The sequence below is a fragment of the Anguilla rostrata genome, chromosome 8 (genome assembly GCF_018555375.3).
Source record: "Anguilla rostrata isolate EN2019 chromosome 8, ASM1855537v3, whole genome shotgun sequence".
Classification (NCBI taxonomy): domain Eukaryota; kingdom Metazoa; phylum Chordata; class Actinopteri; order Anguilliformes; family Anguillidae; genus Anguilla; species Anguilla rostrata.
The window spans coordinates 52,874,163-52,899,552 of record NC_057940.1 but is presented as its reverse complement, the minus strand read 5'-3'; the positions used below and the strand labels follow the sequence as shown (position 1 = coordinate 52,899,552).

Genomic DNA, 25,390 nt, shown 5'->3' with positions numbered 1-25,390 from the left:
TCGCACCGTAGTTGGCAGATTAGGACGGCGGTCCGTGGGGCCTGTCCGCGCCCTAGAACGGTGCTCGTCAGGATGAGCCTCCCAGAAGCCCTGTGAGCCAGCATCACGGTTTCACGCAAATCCGCGCCCGTGTGTACATTGCCTCTCTTCGGCTTCGTTTCTAAACGGGCACTTTCCTTTACAAAGATCTCCTGATGTTTTATTGACTAATTGATTGAAAAGTATTGTCCCAAATATCAAAATATACAGGTATATATCTTCTGAGTTTTCTTCGTCAATTTCTTTTCAGCCACGAAACTACCGCTCTCCCACAATCAGCAGCATTACACCTACCACTGGTTTGCCAGGTATGGTCTTCAAAACACACACATACACACACACACACACACACACACACACACACACACACACACACACACACACCAGTGTCTTTATGCTACGCTTTAAAGGCTGAAGAATTTTGTTTATGCTTTTCTGCTTTGTCTTTTTTTCTTTTGGACAAATCTTCTTCACGCATTCTTGGCATCGGCGAAACCCGTAAAGTGTGACCGTTTTCTTCAAATGCGCAGGATCCCTGGTGACAGTCTGGGGGCGGATCTTCACCGACGTCTACGGCAGCAACACCGACAAGAGCACCAACGGGCTAAACGTCAGGGTGCTGAGGTAGAGTCGCGATGCCAGCGGTGAACGAGTCCCTGTCCATAATGCCTGAAAGCTTTAGATGGGGTAACCCACCGTTTTGGGGTCCCCTTTGGGGGTCAACATTGACAAACACCACTGCATCACAGGGGGTTTTGACAATCGATGACCAGAAATCTGAAATCACATGTGAAAATCAGTCCTGTATACTTCACGTGTCAATATTTAGAAATTCTCTTTGAATTATTTGTGTTGATATGATTATGTTATTTTCATAATAATGTTATCGTATGATATATTATCACGTGCAATATGCTGATGAAGTGTGATTATTATATGTCCAGGTTTTACACCAAATGCACTGCATAACAAAACTATTGTGAATGTTGAGAGCTGGGGATTGTGCTCCAATCACAGTGAAGGAAGCCCTTGTGTTCTCTGGATAAGAGCGTCTGCTCAGTGGATGTAATGTAATGCTCAGTGAATGTAACATAATGCTTTTCAATGTCCCACGCATTACAGTCTGCTGAGTGGATGTAACATAATGCTTTTCAATGCCCTGTGCGTTACAGTCTGCTGAGTGGATGTAATGTAATGCTTTTCAATGTCCTGTTCATTACAGTATGCTGAGTGGATGTAATGTAACACTTTTCAATGCCCTGTGCGTTACAGTCTGCTGAGTGGATGTAATCTAATGCTTTTGAATGTTCTGCACATTACAGTCTGCTCAGTGGATGTAACGTAATGCTCAGTGGATGTAACTTAATGCTTTTCAATGTCCCGCGCGTTACAGGACCTACATGGGCGGGATGCCGTGTGAGCTTCTGAAGCCGAACTCTGATGTCCTGTAAGCGCCCCCCCCCCCAGCCCCCAACCCCCATTTCATTTCTCCAGCGCAGTCATTACAAATGGCGTCACAGCACTAACTCTTAAATTAATTTCTGTGCTTCCACTTTTTTCAGCTACGGTCTCACGTTAGAACACGAGAGTAGTTACTTTGGAACAATGACTTGCAAAATGACCGGGACATATATTGGTAAGAATCTGTATTCTGTATACCGTATCTAACTGTCAAAGTTATCACATAAGTTATCTGTCCCATATATAAAAATAAATTAAAAAAGTATTTTTGACCCTACATCCTTTTTGACTACAACAATGTTTTTGACCATCTGGTGTGGTAGATATTTATGCTTGATTAAAGTATAATGAATATTGGTTTTTTTTTCAGGGCATCACAATCTGAGTTACATCCTGGACGACCAGTACGGAAGGTGGGTGTGACCGGGTCGTTTACCCTTTGGTAGCTGTAAGTTTGCGCGGACGTTTATTGATCGCGACGTTTAACCGAGCGGATGCTTTCTGTTACAGGAGTCTACCGGACGCTGCCGTGTTGACCGTGTCATCTCTGGACAAGCTGGCCATGTTCCAGACCTACGCCGGTACAGGAAAAAAAAAGCGTTAATTAACGCGCGGTCACTGCATGAACCTTTTGGGGCGATAAATCCTTACTTCATCTTTTTGTCTTTTTTTAGAGGTGAACAGAGTTTCTCCCCCAGCGGGGAGCTTAGAAGGTGGAACGATCCTCACCATCGAGGGGCGCTACTTCGACGAAACCGATCGCCCAGCAACCGTTCTAGTCGGAGGTAATATTTTAACGTGAATATAGATTAATGATTTTAAAAGTCTACATTTACTTTTCACCCATTGCCAATTTAACAATTCAGCCGTGTGACAGACACATTCAGTGCAGTCCCACCAGCTGCTTTTCCTTATTGCAGTTATTTACAGTACATTACAGGCATTTAACAGATGACCAGAGCAACTTACGCAACCTTTACATAGTATTTACACTGCATCCATTTATACAGCTGGATATATACTGAAGCAATGCGGGTTAAGTACCTTGCTCAAGGGTACAACAACAGCGACCTCCCCGGGAATCAAACCTGTGACCTTTCGGTTACAAGGCCAGTTCCTTACCCACTATACTACGCTGCCACCACAATTATTCGTAGCAAAGCTTTGTTGAGCAACAACACGCATCGCACCGGCAAACAGGATGTTCAGGGAATGTTCTCACTGCCTCCAGAGAGAATCAGAGACGGTAATCAGGTATCAGCATGTGACGGAAACTCCTCAGATTGCGGCAGCTGGTCTTTGATGTTTGAGAAGGCCCAACTATTCAAGACATGTTTGCGAGTGAACAACACAGTTTAACACCGAAGCATTTCTACCTGCATAGTCTGTCTGTTGGACAGGAAGTGTCTGCTTTAAGGATTTTGAGGATGTATGTTTTTTTTCATTGTCACAATATTAGAAAACCTGCCAATGTCTTTCTATGTGAATGGCTGGTTTCAACACCTGATTTTTGGTTACGTAAAAATAAGGTAAAAACTATCGATAAAACTTACTGTAATTATAACATGTAATATTTTTACATCTCAATACCAATTAAGTAAAGTCATTGTTTTACGGGGCTTATGTTGATAAATTAGTGCAAGCAAAAAATAACATCAAAATAAATGATCCATGAAGGTGCTGTATGTTTTTGAGTCTGGACTTTGCTTCACATGAAATCATCAGAATAAGCCTGAATTTAGCTGTCAGTTTGGTTAAAACGCAAATAAATAGTTTGGGGGGGATGTCAACAACAACTCTGTACATTTTCTTTGATTCGATAAAAACCTTGGCGGAGCAAAACTGATAATTCCGGGCGCAAGTCACCTGACAGTGGCCATCGCGGTGCGGCGTTTGCTTCTATTTTAGGCCAAGATTGCCTGATCCTGAGCTTATCTGATGAGAGACTCACGTGCGTCACCCCCAAGCACCAGATAAACAACATGACAGTTTTCCCAGGTGAGATTCATTTCGATCAGTCAGGTCACGGTTTTATGTAACTCCTTTGTTTTTTTGTTGTTTTTTTTTTTTTGGCTTTTGCGTCACTCAGAATTTCACGTCACAGAAGGAGTGGAATTTTAGGCATCCAAGGGCGTTTAGGGACGTGAGCGTGTACGTTTGAGATGTTGTCGCCGATGTTATCTTTTCAACAAACCATGAATCCTTTGTGAGAGCTGATAGCCGATAGTATTATCAGGATGAAAATATGTACAGATGTGAATCTGCACCAAAGATCATAGGGTGTCAGAGCAGGCTTTATTCTCAAAGGAGCATGTTGTGATTTAATGGAGATCCTGATACTGTCCTGTATGTGCTGAATGATGAACTGTAGTAGCTGTCTGTTTTTAGTCATTAGCTCTATAGGTAGCTAATTACTTTCTGTTCTGCTTAAATTCAGAGAGACAGGGATAGTAACATGTAATGTGAAATTAGATAATGTACTTATATCTCTGTGCATCTGAACATTTAAAGTGTCCAGTTAGCTTGTTTCATTACTCAATGAACAAATAATATATAAGGGCCTCTCCATGTGGTTACCATGGTCACAAATGTGAAGCACAACATGTGCCTTTCAGTGCAGCTTCCAGTTACACTTTATCAAGCCTTAAAAAAGTGTCTATTTCATGATGCACTTGGGACAGCTCCAGCAGGAAGTTATTGTGAGCGAGCAGTGCTGCATTGCATTGTGGTATTGCGGTGAGCTGCCCAACAGAACATTTGTTTTGCATTGTGCAGGACGGGGAACGCTGCCACATTGTAGAGTTGCGCTTCTTGGACCGGAGAACCCTGGAGCGTTGCGGCTTCAAATTCACGCTGTGTGCTGATAACATGCAATTCAAGGCTGTGATTTGGACATTAGCAGATGCAAATCTGGGGCGACTTACAGAACATTTTAAATAGCGTTTTTACATTGTATCCTATTAAACAGCTGAAGTGGATATGTATACTAAAGCAATTAAGTGCCTTGCTCAAGGGCGCAACGACAGTGTCCTGGCAGGGAATCGAACCTGCGACCTTTAGGTTACAAGCCCAACTCCTTATCCGTTACGCTACACTAACCCCCCCCCCCACGCAGGTGGCCGGGGTCTGAAGATGGAGGTGTGGAACAACAGCAGGCCCGGGAGCCTGGACGAAGCTCTGGGCTACAATGAGACCAGGTCGGGCTACTCCGTGCGCTGGGTGGACTCGCTGTCCTACACCTGGCCTCAGGAGCTGGACAACTTCGTGGCTCGGCTGAGCGGTTTCTTCGTTCCCACGGAAACGGACAACTACACCTTCTACATCAAAGGCGACGATCGCTGCGCCCTCTACTTCAGCCTCACCGGCCTCCCGCGAGACAAGGTGCGGAACTGCACCGTTTTATAAAATCGTTTTACGAGCGACAAACCATCGTTTCCCCACTGTGGGGATCAGGGATGCAGATTTCATTCTGTTTTTGTACAGTAACCCGAAGGCAGTTTCCTTTCTCCAATCCCTAAAACTCAGAAATAATCGCAGAACTGGTCACTGGTAATGGAGTTTCTGGATGTACAAGACATAACGCGGATGTCTTCTGAGGCACTTATAGCTATATACGAACAAGAAATTGAAAAAAAAAGAATATTTGATTGGATCTACACTTTAATTAAACCATTCAGAATCGTTTAAGAATTATACATGCAAGTTTTATAGAAAAGGAAAACACTTTAGACACTTTATATGACAGGCTTTATTATGTTAGCATGTTTTTTTGTTAACATGAGCAAACAAAAAAAATATATATATATATACAGTGAGATGTTTATACAGGACATACTATTTCTTGATTTGGCTCTGTACTCAGTTTTTAAAGATTTGTAATCAAACAATTCACATGTGGTTAAAGTGCAGTGTTTTGCCGGTTTGTCTCACACCCATTTTAGGTTAAGATTGCCTACCAGAATGGGTTAACTTCTGACTACTTCAGAACCAGAGAACAGCGGTCTACAACGATGCTTCTGGAGAAAGGGAAACCGTAAGCAACCGTACTAATTGCCGTGACGATGAACACATTTTATTATTACAATCTTTTCTCGTTGCGTACATTATTCAATGCGTTATTGTATTTATGTTTTAGCCAGCAGAAAGTCTCATCTAGACTGACTTCCAAAGTGCAAACGCAAGTGTTGACGTTAGAAATATAAATAGCCGAAATGTGACGCCTAAATTAATGATATTTTTTTGTCGTCGTTGTGACCAGGTACTACATAGAGGTTTTGGTGCAGGACTATCAAATAGTTGGCTATGTAGACGTTGGCTTTTTCAAAGAAAAGAGCCCGTTCACCGCGCAGCAGTCTGCAGAGAGCACCAATGAAATACAGACGATCAGGTCCGCCTATGACGTACTCCCGGAGAAACAGGTGGGTGGCACTTTGCTTTGGTGGGGGCGTTCGCTTCCGAGCGAGCAGATGGCCGAGATCCATTTGACTCGCTGCCGCCGGTGTTTATTTTTTTGTTTTCCCTCTCTGCCAATCCGAATATTCCCTCTCGCCCAAGGTGCTGAGCTTCGGGAACTGGACTCCCGTGGAGCCGGTCAAAGAGGTGCAGGTGGTGACGGTCAACAGCAGCTGCCTCGCCCTGGACACCTGTGACTACACCTTCTACAGCCTGAAATACAACTCCCACAGCACCGGTACTGCTCTGCACTGCTCACTAAGGGCTGCTGTGTATGATCAAAGCTGTAAAAGAAAGACTTAAGAGAGTCTTTACTTCCTGTTTCTGCTTCCCTACCACCTGGAGCTAGAATTCAATCTTTTTAAAGATTCTGGTGACAGGTCCTAGTGCTACAAGTTTTAAGGCATCGCATCTTGGTAATTGTCGATAAGCAGGTTGGGTCCTTCGCACTGCTCTGAATAATAATGATTGCCAACGGTTATACAGGAAGTCATTAGTATTTTATGAATTGAATTCTAATGTTGGGCTCCAGAAATGGTCACTCGCAGCCAGGGGGCGCTGTAGTGGGGTTGAACAGTGGGACTGACTACCCGGGGCCCTAGAGTGGGGTGCGAAAAAGGCGGGACGGAAAGTTTTGCTGTGGGACAAGGGCCCAGAATTTCGTGCCACGCCCCCTACCCCCACTCCACCCCCCCTGCTCATAACGTCTCCTTCCCCCAGGCCCCATCCCCGTGAGCGCCTCTGCAGAGGACGTGCAGAACGCCCTCAACTCCCTCTGGTCCATAAAACCGGACACGGTCCAAGTGACCAGAGCGGACCTCAGCACGGGAGCTGAGTACACCGTGGTGTTTGACTCCAGAAGAGGTAAAACTGACCGACTAAACTAACCTGAGCGAATGGTAAATGGACTGCATTTATGTAGCGCTTTTATCCAAAGCGCTTTACAACCGATGCCTCTCATTCACCCATTCACACACACACACTCACACACCAACGGTGAAAGGCTGCCATGCAAGGTACCAGTCAGCTCGTTGGGAGCAATTAGGGGTTAGGTGTCTTGCTCAGGGACACTTCGACACGCCCAGGGCGGGGGGATCGAACTGGCAGCCCTCCGACTGCCAGACAACCTCCCTTACCTCCTGAGCTATGTCGTCCCCAATAGGTAAACTAACCTGAGTGCATAGGTATGTGCCTGTGCATAGGCACCTGTCTTCAGATCAAGTAGAGTGGCAAAGAAATATTAGTTATAAATAAATATGAACATACATGAATACATTTAATTAACTAGGAGTGCTGCACTATGTGGCACAATGCTTTTCAACTTGAATACACAAAGCGTAAAAAAATGTAATTATTTATTTTTTATTAGTTTTCTTTAATGCAGATTCATGCACAAGCGTTTCGGCACGTTGCCTTCTTCAGTGTGCAGGCAATTTTCTTTTCAATTGACGATATTTCTTTGGTTTCTACGCACCAAACAAATTAAAATGGGTGAGCGCGGTGATTTCTCTTGTTAGGAACTTGAATACACAGCAACATTCTCTTTGCTAAATTTGTTTTATGAGTCTAATAGGGGCTGTGTGTACTTAAAGTACTCTATCAGAGTTGTTTTGAATAGTCAATGATGACTCTGTTTTTTTATTAATTTAGTTTTGTTTTTCATTCATTAGTAATTATGAAGGGCTTTGCTCTTGATTCTAGGTGACTATCAGACTGTGTGTACTCTATCAAGTGCTCTATCTGAGTTGATTTTGAATTAAAGATTTTGTGTATGATTACTTCATTAATTTTTGAATATAATAGTTAAGAGAAGATAAGATAATAGTCAATGATGATTATGTTTTTCACTGATTTAGTTTTGTTTTTCATTCATTAGTAATTATGCTAGCGGTTTATAGTTATTAGCTTTAGCTATTAGCTTTACAGATATCTAATTACTTTCCCCTCTGCTTAAATCCAGAGAGATGGGGATGGTAACATGAAGGGCTTCACTCTCTATTCTAGGTGACTATCAGGCTCTCCAGTACGAGACCGCGGCGGACGACGCGAACATCACGGTCACGGAGCTCACCAAGGGGAAGCCCAGCTTGGAGACGTTCACCCTGGAGTGGGGCGGCACTTACTCCAAGCCCATGCGATTCGACGCCAATGAGTCGGAGGTGCGAGACGCCGTTCCTCTCTCGCTTAGAGCTCGGCCGAGCTTCGCACACCTGGAGAACTCACGCCTGGAGCAGGCCTGGGTCAAATACGTGCTTGTTTTGGACGCAAATACTTTTCTGTGCTCTGTTGATCTTGCCTGGTGTAATTGAGCCTGCCAATATGACAAGAAGGCGGGGTTTTGCACTTTTTGAGAGTATTTAATTGGTTCCAGTACACCAGACAAGATCAGTAAAGCGTAGAAAAGTACTTGAATCCAAAACAAACACGTATTTGACCCAGGCCTGACCTGGAGCCACAGGTGCTTTGATATCGATATTGAAGCGGAAATCAAAAGAACCTCGTTCAGAGCTGAAGAGGCTGCATCAGCTTTTTATTTGTTTCTGCGCTAACTGTGTGTTTTTTGGGCCGTTAGGGTTAGCAGCAGCAGAAAGAAATGGAAATCATCTAAACCCCCCCCCACCCCCCCAAACAGGTGCAGTCAGCGCTGAAGCTCATGCTTAGCGCGGAGTGTCCCGGCGAGGTCGTCGTCACGGAAACCAGGGACGTGAAGTACTTCCAGGACTACGAGGACGGCCAGCCTTTCGTAAGTGCGGAACGATCACAGTGCGATGCAGAGTCAACCCGGCTGGGCTGGATAGGCAAAGTGGACACACCATAGTTTGGTAAAATGAATGTCTGTTGGCTGAACAGAGTGAAAAGGTGAACGGGAGGGTCTTTAGTTACCGACTACAGTGCTCTACCTATAGCATTGTAGCATTTTTAGCCGTTCCTTAGATGTTGGGCATAGTGATCTGTCAGCTGGGGAAGAGCTTCACCGCTGTGCTCATTTCTCATTTGGAATTGTGTAGACTGCTGGGTCAAAGACCGAAGGAATGGAAAAATAATTTTCATCATTATTCTGTTTGCGTTGTTTCCCAGGGGGTGTATAAGGGAAAAGACAAATAAGATACGATCGCGACAAAATAAAAAGCCGATGATTTTTAAATTTTTTTGCAAAAAGAACCGTCCCGTCCGTTTCTCTTCCCGTAGGTTACCGGCGGCTACCGCGGGACGCGGGTTTCGGACGCGGAGGCGTTCTGCGGCCGGGGGTCCCTCCTGAACCCAGAGGTCCTCTACCAGATCACGGACCCGCGGAGCTCCGGGACCGCCTACGGGCCCGTGCCACTGCAGCAGTACGGCACGGTGAGCCGGCCCGCGAAACCGAAACCGCGGACCCTCGCCCCGTCTCTCGCCCGTCCCGCCCATCACATCACTGGCATTCAGCAGACGCTCTTATCCAGAGAGACTTACACAGCTTTTTACGCTGCACCCTTTTATACAGCTGGATATATACTGAAGCACTGCAGGTTAAGTGTCTTTGCTCAAGGGTACAACGGCAGTGTCCTACTGGGGAATCGAACCTGCGACCTTTCGGTTGCGAGCCCAGTTCCTTACCCACTGCGCTACACTGCCGCCAACCCCTAGCCCCTGCTTAGCCACGCAGTGGACACGTTCAGTTTATTCAGTCTATTCAGTCAGCTGCTCTGTTCATCTAGGAGCTAGGAAGCAGAATGATTGGTCAGAGTGACAGTAGCTTGGAACGTGTAGCTTCTTTACATTACGTTAACAGGCATTTAGCAGACGCGCTTATCCAGAGCGACTTACATTGTATCCATTTATACAGCTGGATACATACTGATGCAATGCAGGTTAAGTACCTTGCTCAAGGGTACAACGGCAGTGTCCTACTGGGGAATCGAACCTGCGACGTTTAGGTTACAAGACCAGCTCCTTAGCCGTTATACTACCCTGCCGCAGCTTCTGTACGTGCTGTGAGTAGAGAAGTCTGACACTGTGGTGTTATTCTTCTAATAAGAGGCCCAACACTCAGCTGTACTCTCTCAAGCTTTATTAACAGTCACTTAACAGGCTCCGACAGTTCGTGCTCTCAAATCTCTCTAGCTCAACTGCCCCCATGTGCTTATCCCCCCCACATACCTTAACTACGTCATTCACCCAAGACGCACCCGCAGGCTATATCAATCGATCACAGAGACGTTAACCATTGCACTGAAAGCTAGGGACACATATACACCACAGGCACGTCGGTCGTTATTCGGGTCAGTAATACGAGCGTCGACAGCCCTCTGATGTAAATTAACATCCTCTCCTGAACTCTGTTTAACAGCTCTGCTTCGCCTACAAAGGATATCTGCGGAATGAGATAGGGGTTGTATTTTCATACCAAAGCAGAGCAGTGGTCAGGACTGCAGAATTCAGAATCCCGGTGATATTAAACCGGGGATACAAGTAAGTTTCCTCACTCCAACAGCAGTGAACAGTAAAGGAATCAAGCCTTTGATTCAATCAACATTTTTTCCATTTTCAATTTGATCACAATAAAATGTAAAAAAACAAAAAAAACTGTTTGGGAAGAAAAGAACTAGCACTTTTATTTGTGAGTGAAAGTTAAGGATAGGGAATTATTGAATCCATACCTAAAAGTACATCATCATTTCAGTTTGAAGTTAAAGTTAATGTTTATGCTTACCTAATTTATAATGTGTGCGTGTGTGTATAAGTAGCAAAACAGCAACTGATTTTAATCATTTTCATTACAGTTGGAATTACGTTTGTGTGGACCTGTTGACTCCACTACAGACAGAATATTCTGGGTGTTGCTACAATCTGTTGCAATTCAACCTGTACAGAGAGACATCCACTCTAGATTTCTACGTGGATGCTGTTTATCTGGGGAAAAGGCCTACCACGATCAATGTCAATGGTATACTGATGTTTTTTTTTTTTTTTTTTTGTGAGTTCTGATTGGTTACAGCCAGTTCTCAAACCTTTCTGTGTCACCTGGGGAACTAGTTCACATGAGGCCGTAAGGTAAAAAATGTTTAATTATGAAAATGGTAAAACAGCTAGGTTCTATTCCCGATTTAGTGATTGTTTGTCTTTAACTTTTTCTTATATGATTATGTGCAGGGGTGTAACCAGGACCTAAAATATACAGAGGTCAAGGGGGTGAGGTAGGGGGGGTTAGGCCAGGGTGTGCTATTTTTGCCCTTCCATTTTGACATTTCATTGAGGATGCGTTTTAGGGTGTAAATACAATACCTACACCTCTAGATTACTTATAAATAGCAGTAGCTGGCCTTTCTCTACACATTGTAATTTCATGGTAACACTGTTTTTGTGTCCGTTTTTTTTATTTTATTTTATTTTTTTTTAAACACAGCTGTTGTCCAGGCACGGAAGCCCCCGGCCCTCGTCCGCTGGGGCCTTTACGTTCAGGACGTCGCGGTGCGGAAGATCGCGCAGAAAGACGCCGCGCGCGCGAGTTACGAGATCACCGCCAGCCCCTACAACTGCGGCCACGACTTCCCCCTCCTGTCCGTCGCCTTCCTCCAGGTGAACAAAATGGAGGAAAACCGTCATGGTGCCTGGAATTAATGAAACAGCAGGATATATATCGTTGAATATAGATACTATATATATATATATATATATATATACCAAGCCTGGGTCACAAATGTATTTGTTTTGGATTCAAATACTTTTCTGTGCTCTATTGATCTTGCCTGGTGTAATTGAGCCTGCCAATATCGCCACAGGGCGGGGCTTGCACTTTTTGAGAGTATTTCATTGGTTCCAATACACCAGACAAGATCAACAGAGCAGAGAGAAGTATTTGAATCCGAAACAAACACGTATTTGACCCAGGTCTGATATATAATATATACCGTATGCATGTAATGTATTTATTTTATGTTGTGTGTGTGTGTGTGTGTGTTTATGGGTAATCCATCAGAGGCCAATACTGCAGAGTAGTGCATTGTGGCGCTGTGCAGTCTTGCTTTGCGTTGCTCTCCTGCGTATTTGCATTATGGCTCATGGTGTGCCGCAGAATGGCAGTTGACACTAGGTCTCTCTCTCTCCCTCTCTCTCTCTCTCCCTCTCTCTCTCTCTCTCTCTCGTTGTCCTCCCAGGTTTCCAACCGCAGTCAGGACACAGCGCTGTTCCGTGAGGGTGGGGCGGACGTCACGGTAACCAGAGCCCAGAGGGCCAGCCCCCCCCTGTCCGGAACGTTTGACGCTGAGATTTATGGCGAACGCGTCGAGGGTAAATATGTTCAGAAGGACTACTGAGGAACAATAGCAGGAATGCTAAATTCTGTAGCTTTCAGTATTACCATACTCATGCAGCAAGAAATTTTTCTTTGGAACTGGTATTTTCTTGAATGTCTGTCTTGAAATGGATGTCATATTGAATTTTGGATGTCTTTTTTTTAAGCGATTTTAAATGACAACATGCCCTCTTTTTGCTGCTTTTGAAAAACATGGAGTCACAGTTCTAGATGGCCCTGCTCTGTAGTATTACTCACTGGATTTCAGACCCAGTGTTTTGCATCCCATTTTGGGTGAACCAGTGTTGTCATAGAGCTGTCTGTAAGTATCTGCTGTGTTGACAGGTTTGCTGTCCTTACAGTGTGTGTGTGCGTGCGCGTGTGTGTGTGTGTGTTACCCTGCAGGCCTGTCTGTGGACATCAGTCCTGAGGACCTCCAGTACGCCCTGCAGGGGATCCCAGAGATGGGGCTGGTCCAGGTGACCCGGTCCGGGGGCTGCACGGGGTACAGCTGGAGGGTGCAGTGGCTCTCGAACCCAGGGGCTCAGCCCCTCATCCAGGTAGCGTTCCTGCACTTCATCAGAAGCTGCACGCAGGCTACGGCCAGAAGTCAATGCACAGCACAGCACAGCACAGCAGCTGTGCAATGAGTATCCATTGAAAAATTCCTTTTTGCCTTAAAGCGTGCTTAAGGTGCTTACCTTTTTTCACAGTAAAGATAATGATTCAGTCGGCATGAACTTGCCCTTACCTTTGGTACATGTAAATGTTGTTTTGCTGAACTGGGAACTATCTGTGAAAAAAATAAATAAATAAAAGTATGCATTAATACATGCATTGCATTAAAATTAACGGCAAGTTCAATGGTTCAGTCGTTAGCACTAAAGTCAAAATTGGTAGACATCTTAAGCAGTGCTGCCAAACCCTGTTCCTGCAGATCTACCATCCTATAGGTTTACTCTTCAACCCTAATACAGCACACCTCATTCAACAGCTGAAGTTCTCACTGAGCCGCTAATTAGCAGAATCCGGTGTGCCGCATTAGGGTTTAACTGAAAACCTACAGAACTGTGGAACAGGAATAGGCAGCCCTGATCTTATGCATTCGCCGATTGGCCCTGGTTGTCCGAATGGAAGCTGGCGCGTCGTCCGACGCGCTGGTGCTTAACCTTCGCCGCGTTCCTCCTCCGTCAGATCAACAGCTCGTCTGTTTTGGGAGTGAACCCCCGAGTGTGGACCAGTCTGTCGAGGCGGGGAGGGCTGTTCAAAAGCTCAATTTTGGGGGATTTCCTTCGCGTGCCTGAAAGCCGACCTCAGGTAGGCTGAGTCACCTCTACCTCTTACGACTACCTCTGCCTTGCTGATGATCGTGCTGATTACGAACAAGGTGTACTGAACAGTCCAGCTGTTTGAGCGGTCTAGCAAAATCCAGACTGAATGCATGGCAGGCCGTAAACGGATTGCGACGTTAACAGATATGTACCGGAATGTACCGGGACGATGAAACACAGTGTGATGATGTTTAATGAATCATGGGAGATTAGGTGGATCCGTTTGATGATTGAGTACGATTGCGTGAAAGGCAACCAATGTATTTTTCTTCTTTTTTTGTATTTGTCAATAACAGTGATCTACTCTGATAAATGCACACCTCTCTTGGCCGGAGAGACAGTGCTGCGTGTTTGTGAGATAGAATAAAGCTCACTACGTGTGTCCCGTGTTCCTCACTAACATTTGCTTCATGCGGTGGATTCAAAAAGTCTCTACTGTGCATTTGAATGTTTTTTTTTTTTTTTTGGTTTGCGACCCGTTTCTTGTTTCAAGGTGGAGGTCTTGATCAATGGCATCCCGTCAAAGTGCTCTGGCGACTGTGGATTCGAGTGGAGCGCGGCGAAAACGCCGGTGGTCACGGGAGTCAGCCCCGCGCAAGGTCAGCCACGCGCCCCCGCGGCCGTCCGGCTGCTCGTTCGCTTCAGAACGCTCTGGGCAGCGACATTCAACGTTCTGAAAACTTTATTGAGGCTTAACAGTGCACAAGTTTGCGTTTGGAAAAAAAAAAGGTTTTTTTTGTTGGTTGCTGGTGTCTTTCAGGATCGTACGCTCTGGATACTGTCCTGACTATTACGGGGTCCGGTTTCAACAGTGAAAATGCCACCATTTTGATTGGAGACGTAAAATGCTCTGTTCTACAGATAAACAGTAAGTTTAGCCAGTGGTTAATTGTGTATGTTAATTTTCCATTTGTAAAAAAGGGAAGAGGAAAGACGTACTGTGTTATCATAATTGTAATCAATCAATTTAATTAATTATTGTCAACTAAAGCCCAGAGTGGGTCTGGAGAATGAGAACAAAAGGAGTGTGAGATTTGGCAAGTGCTACGATTGGATGACAGCTAAATATTTTAAGAACTCAGACCTGGATTTGTTCTCCTAGTATCCTTTTCAAACACAGCTTGACATGTTTAGCAATCACCGAACTAACCTGCGAAACTTGTTAGCTGTGAGGAGACACAAAAGTTTTGCCTTTGTGCGTGAGTTTATATTCAGGACAAAGGCTGTTTGAGTCTTTCAGCCTAAAGCCTGAGTTATACTTCATCGCACGACCATTTCGACAAGTGCGACAAAAATGAAAGCGTCGCACAAAGTTGTGCATTTATACTTCAGCAAAGGGCTGTGGAGAGGGTTAGTTGTTTCTATGGTAACGAGACGCCAAACTGCTGATGTTGATGTCTGTGAAAACATAATGGCGCCCGGTGAAATTACTGAGAAATAGGGGAGGAATAAATTTAACATCCACTTTGTTTTAAAAAATGATGCAAAAAGAAAACACTCAAATAAACCGAAAATAATGATGTAACCATGACAATGAATTTCGGGGTTCCATTTGTTGTGTGACCCTTTTTCTTCTGTTGACAATATGTCATTTTTGTCGCACGACACTTGTCGAAAGGGTCGTGCGACAAAGTATAAATCAGGCTTTAGTGTTACCGGAGAATAAGATGGTTTATGGCCGGGGAGCTAATGGCGAATGTTTTTTTCCCAGACTCCTCGCTGACCTGCAGGGTTGGAGGTGCGAGCGCCGGCACCGTCCCGGTCTCCGTCAGCCTCGCTGGGCTTGGCCACGCCCACTACAGCCGGGAGGCGGGGTTTAACTTCACCAACCAATTGGGAGTCGTCTCCATCTCGCCATCTTCTGGGAGCACGGCAGGTACTTCCACAAGAGACTCATTTTCTCCCCAGGGAAAGATACTTTAACCCACTGTGATGACAGGAAGTAGTCCGCACCCTGCTATTAAAGTTCCTGTGTAGGTTTTTGGGCTTTTTTGGTGAAATTCTGTGTCTGGAATAAAATCGCTAGGGGGCCGAAATGTCTGTGCAGGAATACTATAAATAAAACTGCCATTGAGCATTAGAGTGTTTGGACCCAGAAGTATTTGGGACTTCCTGTTTTCATCTTTTTGTTCATTTCCTATAATGCCTCCTTGTGAAAGTGTTTCTGTAAAAAAAGTAGCATTTGGATAAAATTGAATTGAATTAAATCCCTTTCGTTCTGGGCCGACTGCAAAGTCAAGGAAGCATGTAAGGCTATCTGTTTTGAACTCAGAGTGATGGAGCCTTTCAGACCCATGATCTGTGGCCATGACCTCTGTGGCCTAACTGTGCGGTTTTTCGTCTTTTTGGGTAAAAGGGGGCGCTCTTCTGACCGTGACCGGGTACGGCTTCAGCGGTCAAACCACGGTCCTGATCGGGGGGCAGAGGTGCGCCGTCCTCTCCGCGAATTTGGACAGACTCCAGTGCAGGACCCCCCCGGTGAGTGGCCCCGTCCCAAAACGGGAACCGTGACCCGCAGCGCCGTCTCAAATGAAAGAAACGAATTTAACGTTGTCGTCCCCCCTTACTGCCGACGTCCAGGGAACTGCGGGGGCCCGCGCGGTGACTGTGGAAGTGGGGGAGATGAGCGCGTCGGCGGGGGACCCCTTCGTTTACGACGCGGATCTGACGCCCGTGATCACCAGCACGAGCCCGCTGAGGACAAGCGTGTTGGGTGAGTGCGGCGTCTTCACGCCTCGGCACAAATACGTGCAGTAAAGGTCACTAGGGGATTATTACTAGATCTTTAAAAAAAAAAATGTCCGCCTTTCAAATACCAGGTTCTGATGTAAACGGTGCAATTAAGACATGTCCTCGCTGTCAGATGCCAATCAGCTTTCCACTGGCGACTGACTTTAATGCTCAGAAATTCGCACGTCAGTAGCCTTACGGGACGGTCCCGCGAGAAGCTCAGTGCTGTGTTCTCAAATCCGCTTAAGCGTGTCCCCCCCCCTCCTTTGTTCTGCCTCTGTGAGCCCGTGAGGTTTCCATGAAAACCATTGACATTGGAGTCCTATTGTTTGTGTGTCGTGCGGGGAGCAGGTGAAATGCCGGAGAACGGGTTTTCTGTCCCCCCCCCCCCCCCTAATAATCTCGCCATTGTAAGCCCAGACAATCTGGGCCCGTTTTTTTTTTTTTTTCCTAATTCATCATCTGCGGCCCGGGCCTTGCCTCACCAAAGCGCCGTCTATCCATCCATCTATGTCGAAAGACAGGGTTTCCACGGCGATTGCGAAACGCGTGAGAGCTTTTTCCGTGTGCCTCGGGTTCGAGGCGCGCGGGAATGATCGGAACTCGCCGTTGCGTCACTCTTCTGTTCACTTCCAGGACGCGCGAGCCTCACCATCGAGGGGATGAACTTTCAGAACCGAACCCAAGGCAGCTCGGTCCTGATCGGCGAGAGGGAATGCAGGATACAGCTGTGGCTCCCCAACAACATCACCTGCTTCCTGCCACAGCTTCCGCCGGCCCTGTACAACGTGAATGTGCGAGCTGGAAACTGGGGCTATGCCAAAACCAAGTAAGACATCCACCAGATATCTACACGTAGAGTTGGTCAGCTGTACAGCAATAGTTCTTTAAAAAGCATACGCTTTTACACATGGATAAGTATTGATGAGCCACCCCATATTGTACTCTTAGGAAAAAAAAGAATATGATTCATCATGGAACACAGTTATGTTGCTTTTAAGGTGTATCTGATGAAGCGGCTAATAAATGAATATTCTTGACATGGTCTGTGACTTGAAGGGAGACGTTCAGCTTGTTTATTTACGGCGGCGTCGCTCTCCTCTCGTGCTTTGTTTAGCGATGGCGGGAACGCCACCATAGAGTACGTCCTGGAGGTGGCGAGCGTCTCTCCGACGCGGGGCTCCCTCTACGGGGGCACCAGGGTGACGGTGACGGGATCGGGGTTCAGCTCCGGCGTCCCCGACAACAGAGTCTCCATCGGTAACGTCCCGTCCCGCCGGACCCCAGGGCTTGTGTTTGCCTCTCTCTCTCTCTCCCTCTCTTTCTCTCTCTCTCTCTCTCTCTCTCCCTCTAACTCTCGGTCCGAGTGTTAGCGTTTGCGTGCCGGGTCTTCTAATCTCGTCAGACGCCCCCTCCTCCTCTCTCCCTGTCTCTCTCTCTTTCTCCCTCTCGTGGTCCGAGTGGTTGCCGTTTGTGTAACTGGGGTGTGTTTTTTTTAAATTTTTTTTAGGAGGTACCCCGTGCGAAGTCACCGCCGCGTCGGAGCACCGGCTGGAGTGCGTCACGCGCCCGGAGGAGAGGACCCACGCGGTCACCAACCAGGGCTCCCACCCGAGTAGGTTTAACTGGAGGCCCCTCTCTCTCTGCCCTGCGGCCATGCCAATCACGGGACACACGCGGGGCGGGAAACAGGAGAGGGACAAAAAAAAACCAGCCTACGGGGACACGGTGGCCTTTCGGCGTTGTCAAGGGCTCTTGTGTTCTTATGTTCTTAATTCTTAACAATGGACCGAATCATTTCACACCTTCGAAAAAGGATTTGTTTGTTTCTTCCATTAGCCCGGAGGTGCTAGGGCTTAGACAGGCTGGTATGAGGAAGATGAAGGAACCTGATGATTATCAGCGTGAATAAGTGGCTCTTAGTCGCTGCTACTCTTCAGATCAGACATGAGCCTTGTGTGTCCTGAATTGTCAACGGCACGCACGGAGATGTTTCCGGGACATTCCGTCCACCGACTCTGACCCCCCCCCCCCCACCCCCCCACCTGGTTTTCAGGTTACGGGGAGGGTTACGCGTGGAGCCCGTCGTCCCTGACGGTGTCGGTGGGGGACACGGTGGCGTGGCGATGGGACGCCCCGCCCTTTGTCGCGGGACTGGGGTACGGGGTCTACAGCGTCGCCAGTCCCAGCAGCACCGCCTACGACGGGGTGTCCTTCACCAGCGGAGACGCCAAGACTGAGTCCGGTACGGCAAAGACGCGTCCCGCACACTCCATCACTGATCTGCGCCTAAACAAAGTCTTTAACACAGCTAAATGCGCAATGCTAAATCAGCCCAGCTGTTTATATACAATATGGCTAGAGTCTAATTGGGATTAAATCAGAGTTTGTTTAACACACTGATGTTTTTTCCTGTGTGTTTTACATTAAATGTTTGCTTGATATAGATGGGTAACATAGATAACATTGCACAGTTTTACAGCTGTCATGTTTACTTATTTTAAAAAAATACTCACTGATGCTACATTTGGTATTATGATACCTTCAGCTGGTCTGTCCCTGACTGAAACTAATTCAGTTACAGCCAAATAAGTAGTCACTATTACAGTAAAATAAGAAAAGTTTATGAAGGTTAAAGAGTGTCTGTATCTGGAGTAGTGGTCCTAGTAACGTCTTCCAGAATTCACAAATTCAAATAAACTTTGAATGTAAAACGTGTTGTATTTGTTAAAATTTTTTGTTCATTTTTCGATGGGTTGCAGGGTTTTTTAGCCACCGGTTCACAGCCCCGGGCGTGTACTACTACAGCAGCGGGTTCGTGGACGCCAGCAGCCAGAAGTTCCTGCAAGGGGTGGTGAAAGTGCTAGCCCTGGAGGACAGACGCGGGCGGCTGAACCTCACCGTCGGAGGGATCGAGGCCCAATACCGGCCAGGTAGCTGCGCCACTTCTCCGCTCTGAAAAACATTACCAGAGCTTTCGGTTTTTGGCTGGACCGCAACAGCGGGGCCAGCCCTACAAACGCGAATGTCTGTGACTGACTGAGTGACTGAGTGATGAAGTTACACCATTGGTCAGCCGAGTTATGAAGTTACACCATTGGTCGGCCGAGTTATGAAGTTACACCATTGGTCGGCCGAGTTATGAAGTTACGCCATTGGTCGGCCGGTCCAGCCATATACTAAGTTTTGACCTGGTCTTGTTTTCTGTTGTGCTGGTTCAGATCACCTGCTTTTTCCTCCAGCTATTCGCGCTGCTGTTTTTCAGTCCGGCACATTTGAGTAGTGTAGCTGCAGTGTGGCATAGTGGGTAAAGAACTGGTCTTGTAACCGAAAGGTCACAGGTTCAATTCTCAGGTAGGACACACAGGCTGTTGTACCCTTGAGCAAGGCACTTAACCTGCATTGCTTCAGTATATATCCAGCTGTATAAATGGATGCCTGGAATGGAGGGTCTGCTAAATGCCTGTAATGTGACGCGTAGCTGTCTTCGCGGTGGAGTTTGGACTCTCACCGCTGTTGCCGTTGTTGTTGTGCGTTTGAATGTTTAAATTCAGGCGCCCCGCTCCGCGACGCGAGGTCGGCGGCGGAGTGCGTCTCTTCGGTTCCGGACTGCTCCGGGTTCGCGGAGGCGCCCGCGCCCGCGGACGGGTTCTACTTCAGCTTTCTGGGCTGCCTCTCCCCCGTGGTGCACCGCATCCGGCCCGGCAGCGGCAGCTTCCACGACGTCATCCACATCGAGGGCACGGGCTTCGGCAACGCCAGCTGTGCCAACGAGGTGCGGCACCTGCAGTCACCGGAGCTGATGAATATTAATATGAATATTAATATTAATTTAAATAATTTTTAAAAAATTCAATTGAAATTTTTTTTTTTCCTGTTCATTATTGGATTTTTGAAGTCATTTAATTCAAGAATTTACTGAATTCAGATGGAAGTGACTCTACTACACATTACATTATATGAAAGTGAAAATTTTATAAAATGTACTTTTGCATATTTACTTTTATGTTTTACATGTAGTCATTGTTAGCGGTACGTTTTGTCAGGACGCGTTTGGCGCTGTGACGAAACCCCGTTCCGTTTTAAACAGGTGACAGTCGGGGGGAGCCCTTGTCAGGTGACCAACAGCACCACGGGCCAGATGAGCTGTCGTCTCTCGCCGGACAGCGGCTTGGGAGTGGGCGTGGCCCACCCCGTCGCCGTCCTGGTCGCCGGCGTGGGCGCGGCCGTGAACGCGGCGCCCAGCGTGTTCGGGCGGAGCTTCGTGGTTCTGCCCGTCGTCGACTCGGCGAGCCCCGACGCCGGCGGCACCGCCGGGAGCACCCGGCTCACCGTCCGAGGCTCCGGGTTCGCGGCGGACGGGCGGACGGCGGTGACCGCGGCCGGTATGCCGTGCCGCGTCCTGTCCGCCAACTACACCTCCGTCACGTGCCGGACCTCGCCCGCCTCGGCGCGAGCGGGGGAGGTGGCGGTCCGCGTGGGCGGAGTCGCGGCCTCCTGCCGGTCCGGCTGTGCCTTCCGGTACTCCCCCGACCTGGACCCCCGGGTCACGGGCGTCTCCCCGGACACCGTGAGCGGCGGCTCCACCGCGGTGAACGTCTCCGGCTCCGGGTTCGGGAGCAGCCCGGCCGACGTGGAGGTCTACGCGGGCGGCGTGCGCCTGGAGGTCACGGCCGTGACGGACGACACCATCGCCCTCGCCGTCGGCCACGTGCCCGCGGGCGACCACGCCCTGACGGTGGTGGTCTCGAGCCGGGGCCTGGCGACGGGTTCCGCCACGCTGCACAGCCGGGCCCTCGCCTCCCTCGCCCCGAGCGCCGGGAGCCTCAGGGGCGGGACGGCCCTGCTCCTGGCGGGAAACGGCTTCGTGCCGGGGAACACCTCGGTGACTGTCGACGGCGCCCCCTGCTGGCTGCAGCGGGTGCTGCCGGGGGAGGTGTCCTGCCTGACGGCGGCTCACGCCGCGGGCACCGTGCCGGTGAACATCCGCGTCCTCTCGGTGGAGTACCCGCCGCTCAACTTCACCTACTCCCTGTCAGAGACGCCAACGATCACAGCAGTAGACCCAGCGGCAGGTATGACCCCCCGGGCCTCCTGAAGCACGACAGGACCGTTACAGTGATTACGTATTTTGGTAGGCCAACTCGGGAGTTACTTCCGCCATGGGTTCCCTCGGTCAAATTTCCCATTAATTTTTCCCACTGGGATTTCGTTTTTCTGTCGAAAATAAGGTCTGTGGCTAACGCACGTCGAAGAGAGTTTCATGTTTTGTTCTACGAGATAAATTACACCCATTGATATCGCAACCGTGGATTTCAAAGCCTTTGTGTGCCTTAAAAAAGTAAGTTGCTAAGAAGTTGCTGTGTTGAAACTACAACGGTTGTCACGTGCAGGCGGGCTAGTATGGAAGCTTCTGTGGCGGTTGCCAGAAAGCGACCATTGTTGTAGTTTCGATATAGCAACTTGTAGCAACTTAATTTTTAAAAGCACCTAACAGCTTGGAAATCCATGGTGATGATATTAACGGGTGTAATTTATCTCTTAGGCTTACGTTCACCACAGACCTTACTTTTGGCAAAAAAACTAAAACCAATGATGGGAAAAAATCTTTGGAAATCTGACGAGGGAGCCCGTGGCTCAAAAAAGCGAACTTACTTCTGGGTTTTAGGGCTACAAACTGTAAACACTCTACAGGAGTGCTGATCTAGGATCAGCTGGGCCTTCTTCGCTCATGATAGATAAGTCTGGGGCACAGACAGTGGTGGCCTGATCCTGGATCAGCACTCTGAGAAGCTTTATAAAAAAACAGGCCCAGTGCTCACATACCCTTTGACAGACAAGACAAGATGGCCGCCGCACGGTGTAAATTTCTGTTTCTGATTATTTACTCTCCGAATGTCGCAGGATCCACCGGGACAGAGATCACCATTTCCGGGTCGGGATTCGGCGCGGACCTCCAGCACGTCTCCGTGACCGTCGGCGGCGCGCGGTGCAACGTGTCCTCCCTCTCAGACGCGCAGATTCGGTGCGCGGTCGGGGAGCGGGCCGGGGGAACGTTCCCGGTCGTGCTCCACCACGCCGTCAAGGGGAACGCGGATTCGCGGGCTTCCTTCCAGTACCACTGGTCCCTCGCCAGCGTCCTGCCGAGCCAAGGTACTGTAGCACGCGCACTGCACGCTCGCCCTCCCGCACACTGAAGGGTGAAGAGTGTGAGCGTTTGCACACTGAAAGGGGTGTGAGCGTTTGCACACTGAAGGGCGTGAATGTTTTGCACACTGAAGTGTGTGAGTTTTCATTTGAAGGGTTGTTGCACACTGAAAGGGGTGTGAGCGTTTGCACACTGAAGGGTGTGAGCGTTTGCACACTGAAGGATGTGAGTGTCAGTGTGAGCGTTTACGCACTAAAGGGTGTGAGCGTTTGCACACTGAAGGGTGTGAGCGTTTACACACTGAAGGGTGTGAGCGTTTGCACACTGAAGGGTGTGAGCGTTTACACACTGAAGGGGGTGAGCGTTTACACACTGAAGGCCGTGAGTGTTTGCACACTGAAGGGTGAAGAGTGTGAGCGTTTACGAACTGAAGGGTGTGAGGTTTCACACTGTAGGTAAGGTGTAAGCGTTTGCACATGAAGGGTGTGTGTAGTGTGAGCATGACATAAGGGTGTGAGCGTTTGCACTGAAGGGGATTGCACACTGTAGGTGTAGCTTTGCACACTGAAGGGTGAAGAGTGTGAGCGTTTACGCACTGAAGGGTGTGAGTGTCAGTGTGAGCGTTTACTCACTATAGGGTGTGAGTGTCAGTGTGAGCGTTTGCACACTGGATGACACAGCGGCGCTCGATCGGGCCGTCGGCCCTGCGCGACTGATCTGCGCGGTTTTGCCTGCGCAGGGGGCTACGGCGGCGGCTCCGTTCTGAGCGTGCTCGGCTCCGGGTTCGACCCTCGCTCGGCGCAGGTGCTGGTCTGCGGGAAGGAGTGTCCCGTGCGGAGGGAGGCGTCGCGGTCCACCCTGCTGTCCTGCGAGGTCCCACCGAACAACGGTAAGGGAGAAATGCGCTCGTCCGCCCTCAGCGGGAAGCGCAAAGCTACTTGCGCATTCACAGGCTAGCGTCAGCTGCATGACGTGAAACGGGGTTGTCCAACCCCAGTCCTGGAGGGCCGCAGTTATTTGTGGTTCCTGTCCAGCGGCCAATTAAGGGCTTGAGAACGAGGTGTGTGTGATTGTTCAGCCAATCGGCTGCTTAATCGTGTCGCTTGAGCTGAAACACCACCCAAAAGCAGAAAACTCTGCGACCTTCCAGGACTAGACTCTGACAACGGTGACAATCAAGATCCACAATTCTTGTTGGTGTGAGCAACGCGAGGTGAATGGGGGAAGAAAAAGGAATTTTTTAAAAAATGCGTTTCTGTCGATTTCAGGCACTGCGGCGCGGCTGGTCTGCGCAGTGGAGGTTCTGCAGTCCAACGCTTCATCGTCGCTGTCCGACGCCTTCGCCTACGAGTCCGCGCTGACGCCCGCCATCGCGGCGGTGTCGCCCCGCAGAGGGGGGACCGCCGGAGGCACCAGGCTCACAATAACGGGCTCCAATTTCAGGTACCTCCCGATCCCGCCCCTGCCACGCCCCGCCCGCACAATGGGGGGAGGGAGGCGACGGGCGCGGCTCCTCACGGGCAACCAGTGCAGCTCAAACGCCGTTTGCGGAAACCTCCCCGCGTCTTTCTCAGGTTACGGGTTTTTGTTTGTCTTTTTAATTTTTTTAAAAAGGCCCTGCAGAATCTCGCTGAGCCGGTAACTGTACGCCGGCGATGCCTTCCGGGGACGTTTTTAAGACCTGTTAGATCATCCTGTGCTCCTCAATGCCTCGAATTAACAAAGCGCGATGGCGAATATAAACCCAGGGGAGCGGCCGTCAGACGCTAAGGCCGACGCCTTCTGTTCCCCCCCCCCCCCCCCCCCCCCGCAGCTCAAACGGCAGCGCGATCGCCGTGACGATAGCCGGCTCCGCGTGCGACGTCGAGTCCGCCAACGACACCCACATCGTCTGCGTCACCAACGCCCAGCCCAGGTCGCAGGAGGCCGAAGTGCGGGTCCACGTCAAGGAGAGGGGCTTCGCAAAAAACGCGGTCAGTGCACCCAACGCCGGCCATCTCCGGTGTCTGCCACTTTCTGGCGCGTTTCGGCACTTGTGGTTCATTTAAATCACAGACTAAACACACACACGCACACACACTGTTTCCAAGGCCGAGATTGGCCGTCGAAAGAAAACCAGAAACGCCGGCATACACCAGCGGCCATCTTAGCCCTTCGGTTTGACGCCCCTGATGTGACCTAATGCCAGACGCGGTGTTAACTAACCGCCTGCACTTTGCAATTGAGCGTTTCGTACAGCCCGCTGACTCGCCTGTGTTGCGCGCTCTCGTCTGCAGAAAAACGCTGACTTCTTCTACATCGACGTCTGGTCCTCCAAGTACACCTGGGGGGGCCTGTCGCCCCCCGAGGCCGGGATGTTCGTTGTCGTCACCAAGGGTCAAACCATCCTGCTGGACACCAGCACGCCAGTGCTTAAGATGCTTCTCATTCAAGGTGTGTTGAAATCTATTCTAGTTAGTATGTATTAGCGATACTTACTGTATAAGTTAATGGTAAAATGGACTGCATTTATATAGCGCTTTTATCCAAAGCGCTTTACAATTGATGCCTCTCATTCACCCATTCACACACACACTCACACACCAATGGTGAAAGGCTGCCATGCAAGGTACCAATCAGCTTGTTGGGAGCAATTAGGGGTTAGGTAGGCTCAGGGACACTTAGACACGCCCTGGGCGGGGGATCAAACCGGCAGCCCTCCGACTGCCAGACAACCGCCCTTACCCCCCCATGTATAGAAAGAAAACGCTGATATTCCTCACTAATGATGTTTGTTTTGTTGTTGCATGTGCAGGTGGGACGTTGGTGTTCGACGAGGCCGATATCGAACTGCAGGCGGAGAACATTCTAATCACCGACGGGGGCGTCCTCCAGGTGCCGTATAGATCGATCAGTCGCCGCCGATTTCGGGGAAAAGGGTTTCCGTTCCCGGTTCCGCCGCGCGCGGCGTCCTGACAG

General features: G+C 48.8%; 1 protein-coding gene across 2 annotated transcripts in view; it reads left to right on the top strand.

Annotated features, from left to right (window-relative positions):
• The window catches only part of LOC135262026 (fibrocystin-L-like), a 52,011-nt gene that overhangs the window by 3,521 nt on the left and 23,100 nt on the right, over positions 1–25,390 (top strand). For both annotated transcript variants that reach the window (XM_064348788.1, XM_064348787.1), the window contains exons 6-45: positions 290–347; positions 570–663; positions 1,433–1,486; positions 1,602–1,675; positions 1,871–1,913; positions 2,011–2,081; positions 2,175–2,285; positions 3,409–3,498; positions 4,616–4,881; positions 5,442–5,533; positions 5,759–5,918; positions 6,055–6,190; positions 6,673–6,816; positions 7,957–8,111; positions 8,585–8,695; positions 9,142–9,294; positions 10,280–10,401; positions 10,713–10,876; positions 11,336–11,508; positions 12,087–12,219; positions 12,629–12,783; positions 13,418–13,540; positions 14,048–14,153; positions 14,315–14,422; positions 15,266–15,430; positions 15,911–16,032; positions 16,135–16,267; positions 16,921–17,113; positions 17,402–17,544; positions 17,795–17,899; positions 18,341–18,529; positions 19,047–19,217; positions 19,839–20,059; positions 20,375–21,359; positions 22,189–22,437; positions 23,172–23,321; positions 23,701–23,875; positions 24,246–24,405; positions 24,709–24,865; positions 25,227–25,306. In XM_064348788.1, coding sequence (XP_064204858.1) covers positions 290–347; positions 570–663; positions 1,433–1,486; positions 1,602–1,675; positions 1,871–1,913; positions 2,011–2,081; positions 2,175–2,285; positions 3,409–3,498; positions 4,616–4,881; positions 5,442–5,533; positions 5,759–5,918; positions 6,055–6,190; positions 6,673–6,816; positions 7,957–8,111; positions 8,585–8,695; positions 9,142–9,294; positions 10,280–10,401; positions 10,713–10,876; positions 11,336–11,508; positions 12,087–12,219; positions 12,629–12,783; positions 13,418–13,540; positions 14,048–14,153; positions 14,315–14,422; positions 15,266–15,430; positions 15,911–16,032; positions 16,135–16,267; positions 16,921–17,113; positions 17,402–17,544; positions 17,795–17,899; positions 18,341–18,529; positions 19,047–19,217; positions 19,839–20,059; positions 20,375–21,359; positions 22,189–22,437; positions 23,172–23,321; positions 23,701–23,875; positions 24,246–24,405; positions 24,709–24,865; positions 25,227–25,306 — 6,294 coding nt within the window. The remainder of the gene's footprint in view (positions 1–289; positions 348–569; positions 664–1,432; positions 1,487–1,601; positions 1,676–1,870; positions 1,914–2,010; positions 2,082–2,174; positions 2,286–3,408; positions 3,499–4,615; positions 4,882–5,441; positions 5,534–5,758; positions 5,919–6,054; positions 6,191–6,672; positions 6,817–7,956; positions 8,112–8,584; positions 8,696–9,141; positions 9,295–10,279; positions 10,402–10,712; positions 10,877–11,335; positions 11,509–12,086; positions 12,220–12,628; positions 12,784–13,417; positions 13,541–14,047; positions 14,154–14,314; positions 14,423–15,265; positions 15,431–15,910; positions 16,033–16,134; positions 16,268–16,920; positions 17,114–17,401; positions 17,545–17,794; positions 17,900–18,340; positions 18,530–19,046; positions 19,218–19,838; positions 20,060–20,374; positions 21,360–22,188; positions 22,438–23,171; positions 23,322–23,700; positions 23,876–24,245; positions 24,406–24,708; positions 24,866–25,226; positions 25,307–25,390) is intronic.